General features: G+C 39.5%; 1 protein-coding gene across 1 annotated transcript; it reads right to left on the bottom strand.

The window, feature by feature from the left end:
* Positions 1 to 5,892: 5,892 nt before the first annotated feature.
* On the bottom strand, positions 5,893 to 6,678 carry LOC145112533 (uncharacterized). Its single transcript, XM_079048689.1, has one exon. The coding sequence runs from the start codon at positions 6,676 to 6,678 to the stop codon at positions 5,893 to 5,895; it is 786 nt and encodes a 261-aa protein (XP_078904815.1).
* Between the last annotated feature and the right edge of the window lie 529 nt (positions 6,679 to 7,207).

Below are 7,207 nucleotides of genomic sequence, written 5' to 3' on the forward strand. Positions count from 1 at the left end.
ACACACAAAACTTCTCTCTAGTTTCTCTCTCTAGAACACCTTGGGTTTCACACACTTAAGCTATCCTTCCTTTTTTTTTTCATGCATTCACTCTTATGCACTCCTCACCCTATATATATACTTGGGGAATATGGGCCGTAAATGGGTTTACGGCCGTAAACCTGTTTATGGCCGTAAACACAACCGTAAACATACATACAGCCGTAAACACCAAGCTGTTTACGGTCCTAGACTGAAAAATACATTTTCCTAGAAAAGCAAAGTATAAACCAATATTTTGACCCAACAATCTCCCCCTTGGTTTATAGCTTTCTTTTCTAATTGACCCAACAATCTCTCCCTAAAAAGTAGCTGGCTTTTCTTGTCAATCTTCAATGGAAGCTTGGCTTCAGCATTAATCTTCAAATTCTTCATAACTTCAAGATGAACTTGATGAATCTTCAATAAATGACTTCATCTTGAGCGGTTGGGCTTTTATGTAGAATTTGACATTGAACGCACATTGGGTGAGGAGGCTTCTTGATAAGATTCTTGAAAGATAGCGCTTTCAGTTTGAGAATCTTCAGAGAGAACATCAGAGAGAAACAATCTTCTGGATCACTTCAGCAGGTACAAGATAGCAGCAAATTGATTGAGGAGGCTTCAATGCAACTTGTCACATAATCTTCAAGTACAGCTTGACCTTGCTTCTGGGGTTTAAGGATTGAATGTTGAAAGAATAATCTTCATTTCTTGCTCCTTCGAATGAGAATTCTTCGATGCTCACGGATGAAGCCTTGGCTCAGAAATCTCGATATAGTCTCCATGAGTCTCATCTACACCTGAATTCACTTTTCAAGACAAAACAAAACTAAAAGAAAACTTAGCACACAATATTTTTGGATTTTTCATATTTTCTGAAAAAGAAATAAAACAGAAATAACACTAATTTTTGGATTTTTAATTTTCTGATTTTTGTTTGGTTTTTAAAATTTTTAATTCTCCCCTAATTTTTAAATTAGAAGAACACTATGAACAAACTTAACAAAAACAAAAATAATAGCTAACTTTAAAAGTGATTTGGGATCAAAGTTTTTAGACAGTCTTACTCCGCTTGTCGGTACTTCTACCTTCATGTCTATGTCTGGTCGATCGTCGGTATTGTGGTCCACTTAAACACGAAAGGCTGTGACAAAATTAGGACATACTATAAGTGACAAGACAATGTGATCCTATGTTCCTAGATAATATTCCTTAAGGACCATTCAGCTGACGACGACCAAAGATATTGTTGTCCACCTAAATTGAGCAGCGAGATCTACAAACAACCTAGTGATTGTTCAATTTTAAATGTACTAGAACATGTTTCCCACTTCCTGACATACCCCAATAATTAGGAACTTCCAAAGTACTCCTTACTTTAGGTGAGCAGACAATTATTAAAGAAGAAGTTAGATTTAGGATGCATATGTTATACACCCAGGTCGGATCTCTTCCAATCACGCAGAGAGTGAAGCATATGACTAACTAGAGTTTAGATGGATTGAGAAGTAGAATGGTGCATATGCTGTGTACCAGGTCGGATGGTTAATCACGCAAAGGAGACAACATATGGGTAACAGGCAGGAAGAATTGCAAAGATAGAAGATGCATAGAAATAGAGTTGCATATGTTGCAGTCCAGGTCAGATGTATTTCAATCACGCAGAGGAGGCAACATATGACTAACATAAAGAAAGCAAGAAAATAATTTCCTACAGACCTACTTTATCGGAATTCCCCAGTCGCCCTATCAATACCGGAATTAAGGACAGAGTCCGTACATTGAGGAAGAGTTAAACCACAGTTCTAGATACAGATTACTTTAATGTGACCGGTGGATTATCATGTATATCTCCCTGCTCAACCTATCTGAGCGTCGTATTGTCAGGCTAAATGGATCTATCTAGGTCAAGATTTTTCAAGTCTCTAGATTTCTTAAGTTCATTAATGCCTAGTCAAGTCCATTTTAATCTCTCGTGCCTACCAGCGCATCGAACACAGAGCCTAGACAATTCAGATTCAGTCCCTTACACAGATTCAGATTGCCTGTTATCACATGATTATATCACTTCCCATCACATCACCTGCAAGCACATTCCATAACCAACATATTTTTGGATTTTCATATATTCTAATGTTTTTGGATTTTTAAAATTTTTTGTTTTGTTTTTATTTCTCCCCCTAAATTTGTGCATAGGAGGGAAACGAAAGTAAATGCACAAATCTAAACTATCCTAAAACAAAAATTAGTCTTTAAAGCGATTCAACTTAAGAAAAACTCAGGAGTATCGAGAAGAAAACTCAAACCGTAAGTCGCCGATTGAAATTGCATCCATAAGGTATGAGAACAGCACGCATAATCTCAGAACAGATTCGAAAATTCTTCATATCGTTAAACACTAACCCCATGAGTGATCCCTTCCTTTCTTCCTTTCCCGCAAAGGAAAAATACTCTCAAACAATGTTCTGAGTGTTGTTTAGTTGAGAGATGCCTCTTATCATGTGCCTGTAACAGCCACTACCAACTAACCGAAGTATGATGATATGCCTCCATAGCTGCTCTGACATAGAGCGGGATCAATTGGCCTTCGGAACCCAGTCCATTTTGAAACTGGGTTGACCTTTGTCATCCTTGCACGGTACTCTCTCCCATGACATATCCTGTTTATCACAAACAGAAGATGTAGAAATATTAGAAGCATTAGGAGATTTAGGTGATTGAACCTTTGGTACCCATTTGTAGTTGGGTTGAACCCATTTCTTTTTCGATCCGATGGGTGCCTCGGTACTTGATTTTGAACTGGAAGCCGATCGTCGAGATGACTTTAACCTAACCGGTCTTGATTTCGCTGGAGCATCTCTTGGATTGGACTTCTTGGCCGACATTCCCTTCTTGCCCTTGAGATTTTGATTCTTGGCCTTTTGCGTGTTCCAGTCGCCGTTGTCTGATCGTGACCTTGAGGGGTTTCTTTTGAAAGATCTCCCTCTTGGCGCGTTCTGCCAACCTTGTGCGTAGTAGGGAACGTATGCGCGATTTGTACAATTTCTGGCAATGTGTCCAGGTGTCCACAGTGAAAGCAAGTCTTTTTCTTCACTGGGAAGTTGTTTCTTCCTGCCCCTGGTGGCGTATCCTTGCCTCGTCTCTGATTGTTCCCACAAGCACACTTGTAGCAAGTCGGCTGTTTCACTTGATTTGGTGACCTGTACTTCTCAACAGCAGGTTGATCAGAAGTAACTGAGTTTGAAGCAACAGATTCAGAGTCAAGGAGACATTGGTCTGTTCAACAGTTTTCTCCTTGTTCTCATCTTCCGTTACTTTACCTGCACAAGAAGTAGAAGCGTTAGAATCGTTCAGCTCAACACTTTCTGGCACAACCACACCAGATTTATCAAAGATATCATCAAATATATCGAAAAAATTTAATTCATCAGACTTTGATACAACTTCATTATCAGACACACTCTCTTCAGCTGCTTGCTTTGATTGACTTAAAGATTTATCTGCATGGGAAGTAGAAATATTAATATTTTCAACATTTATAGTACCTCCCGACACAAATCCATATTTAAGAAATGGCTCTCTGTCCATTTCCTCTTTTGTCAAAGGGACATTAGTATAGGTATGATTAAAAGGATGAGGCACTTTGTCATATCCTAAACCCTTGGACTGATTCTGTATAAATTTCAAATTGGTTCCTATCATTGATGCAACTACTTCACTTGACACATCAAATTTTCTAAAAGTAAAATCTTCATTTTCAAATTTGTTTTTCAATGTGTCAAGCTCAGCAGTTACCTCAGCAAGTTGTTCAGTTACATATATATAATGTGTACTCTTAATACTATACTCTTCCTGAAGTTTTCTAAAGTCCTTGGTTTTTGCTTCTAATTAAGCCTTCAGAGGTTTCTGTCCTTTCCTCAGTTGATACATTTCGCATTTTAGGTCCTCATTCTCTCTACGAAGTAATTCAAAATGTTCACGTAAATTCTCCAAGGAAAGTTCATTGACATTGGTGTTTGAAGAACTCATTGTTTATCAAAAATGCCCTTTGACTTAAAAACTCAAAAGTCAACCTTAAAAGTCAAATTTAAAAAGTCAAACTCAAAAGTCAAACTTAAAAAGTCAAACTTAAAATTCAAACCGAAAAGCTAAATTTGAAAATTTGAAGGTTAAACGAGAAAGTCAAAGTTTAAAGTCAAAGGTCAAACTTTAAAAATCAAAGTCAAAAATATAAGTAAAAAGTCAAAATTAAAAATCAAAAATTAAAAACTAAAATTTTTGTAGAAAATGGAATTTTAAAAAAAAAGAAATTTCAATTTTGGACTAAAAGTGTCAAATTTTCGAAATTGGGTGCGAATGGGAGTGGTTTTGAATAAAATTTCGAAGGAATGGAACAAAAGACTCCCTAGTCCAACTGGTAAGGCGCCTTGTTGAGTCTGGAGGAGACCCGGGTTCGATCCCCGGCACCTCTAACTTCGCTTCCTTTTTATTTGACGCTGTTGTGCTGCAAGGAAGGTGCTCCTGCGAAGTTCGGACGATCTGATCGAAGTCTCGCACACGCTGCTGACCGAGACCGAAGCGAAGACCGAGAACGAGGTGCGAACCGAAAACGCTGCTGGACCGCAAACCAAGACCGTACACGTGCGATGCTGCTGCTGGCCGTAAACCTCAGACCGTAAACTCCAAGGGCCGTAATCTCGGACCGTAAACTCCGGGCCGTAATCTCGGACCGTAAACTCCGAGGCCGTAAACTCCGGAAACCCTAGCTGCTGACCTTACACGCCGCCACCCCCTCGCTGGTTACGACCAAAAAAAACGTTTTTCACCCTTTTTGCTCCAAAGCTCGATCAAAAACTCGTTTTTATCAAAAACACAAAGAACAAAGCCCCCTATTTTGCCAAGATCTACTAAAAAACGCAAGAATCCTTCCAAAATAAGATCAAATAAGCTCCAGATCTGACAAAAATGACTAATACAAGCCAAGCTCTAATACCAATTGTAAGTCCCCAGTCTGCTTGTGTATCAATCAGATCCGTTTGATGGTGCGGAATCCCAATCAAACGGATGATGTCAGATAAAATAGAAGAGAAGAAGAAGAAGAATATGATGAATCTATGTATGAATTGATTAGAATGAAGATCCAGATACAAGAGATTCACACACATAAAACTTCTCTCTGGTTTCTCTCTCTAGAACACCTTGGGTTTCACACAATTAAGCTCTCCTTCCTTTTTTTTCATGCATTCACTCCTATGCACTCCTCACCCTATATATATACTTGGGGAATATGGGCCGTAAATGGGTTTACGGCCGTGAAACTTTTTATGGCCGTAAACACCCACCTGGTCGTAAACACAACCGTAAACATACATACAGCCGTAAACACCAAGTTGTTTACGGTCCTAGACTGAAAAATACATTTTCCTAGAAAAGCAAAGTATAAACCAATATTTTGACCCAACATACTCTCCATTTTCCGTTCTTCTTCTGTATGACAACCATGTTGGCTAGCCATCTTGGGAACTTCACTTCCTTGATCATCCCTATCTTAAGGAGCTTTTCCACTTTTTCTTGGATGATCTGAATCCTTTCAGGTGCAAACTTCCTTCTCTTTTGGTGTATTGGTCTTAAAGAAGGATCAATATTAAGTTTGTGAGTGATAATACTCTTGTCTATACCTGTCATATCTTCGTGTTTCCATGCGAATGTCTTGCTTCTGGTTCAAAGGAAGTTTAACAGGTCTTACTCGATTTGCTCAGGTATTGAGGATCCTATGAGGACATTGGATTCAGGATCCTCGATGATCAGGAGCACTTACTTCACATCTTTCTCCTTCGTTTCTAGAATATGTCGTGCCACCTTGCTTAATTGCTATGCTTGCTGGAGTATGGTCATAGGCTTCATAGAGGTTTTATAACATTCTTTCGATTCTTGTTGATCTCCAATGATCTTCACTATTCCCCATGGAGTTGGCATCTTTACACACTGATGATATATTGATGGAACCGCTTTCATCTCGTGGATCCACGGTTTACCTAATATCACATTATATGAAGATAAAGTGTCAATAACATAGAAATTTTGTATAGAGTTTACCTCCTCTATGTATATTGGTAGCTTTAACGTCCTAATAGTGTGTTTCGTTTCCCCGCTAAATCGTATGAGGACCGAGGATCTTTTGATTATCTCCAATTCCGGGATGTTCAACCTTTTTAGTGCATCTAGGAGTACGATGTCGACTGAGGATTCTCCGTCAACAAGGATCCTTCTGACGAAGTGGTTGTCCATGTACAGTGTTATCACGAGTCCTTCATGGTGAGTATCCTGAATCCCTTCCCTGTCCGTCTCGTCAAATGTGATTTCCTTATCATTGCTAACCACGGTATTCTTCTGTGGTCTATCCTCCTTTTCTGTTTTAGAGACCTTGGCGCGTCTTTTAGCCTGAGAGTAAGAAGTACCAAAAATGTTAGATCCCCCTGAGATAACGTTAATTATCTTGGCGTTTGGGGGTGGAGATCCTGGTTTTTTTGGGATCTTGTGACCACCCTGGTTGTTCTCCTTGGACTTTTCTTTCTTTCTCCCGATGATCTCTTTGAGGTGCGCCTTGCTAAGAAGGTAGCTGATCTCCTTTCTTAGGGCTATACAATCCTCTGTCATGTGACCGAAGTCTTCGTGGTAAGCACACCATTTGGACTTGTCTTTCCAACTGGTAGACTTGTTATCCCTCTTCGGCCATCATGCTTTGTCTCCGAGATCCTACATAGCATGGATTATACCTTGAACATCCATAGAAAAATAATAGTCAGTGATCTGAGGAAGTTCCTCTTCTTCTCCTTCATCTTCGAGGGCATTAACCCTATGATGATCCGGTTTGGAATAGGGCTTCGATTTGTAGGATCTTGGGGCCGAGGATTCGGCCTTCCTATTGGGATTCTCATATTGACTTGAAGGGTTGCTCCTCTTCTGGATTTCTTTATCCTCTTCAAGCCTTATAAATCTAAATTCTCGACACCTAACTTTGTCTAATCTCTTGCATGGGTTCATCACAAGATCTTCATAGAAGGGTGAATCCTTCCTTAGACCCATCTTGAAGGCCTCTACGGCAGTCGCCATATTGACGTGAGGGATGCTTAGAGCTTCCCTTCCAAACCTGTTAACAAAATCTCTAAGTCGTTCCTTAGGATCT

This window comes from Lactuca virosa, chromosome 5, assembly GCF_052849685.1.
Source record: "Lactuca virosa cultivar CGN04683 chromosome 5, Lactuca_virosa_CGN04683_v6, whole genome shotgun sequence".
Classification (NCBI taxonomy): Eukaryota; Viridiplantae; Streptophyta; class Magnoliopsida; order Asterales; family Asteraceae; genus Lactuca; species Lactuca virosa.

Bases quoted from the DNA above. Each gene is read 5' to 3' on its own strand.
- LOC145112533 (XM_079048689.1), bottom strand. From the start codon at position 6,678: ATGACAGAGGATTGTATAGCCCTAAGAAAGGAGATCAGCTACCTTCTT.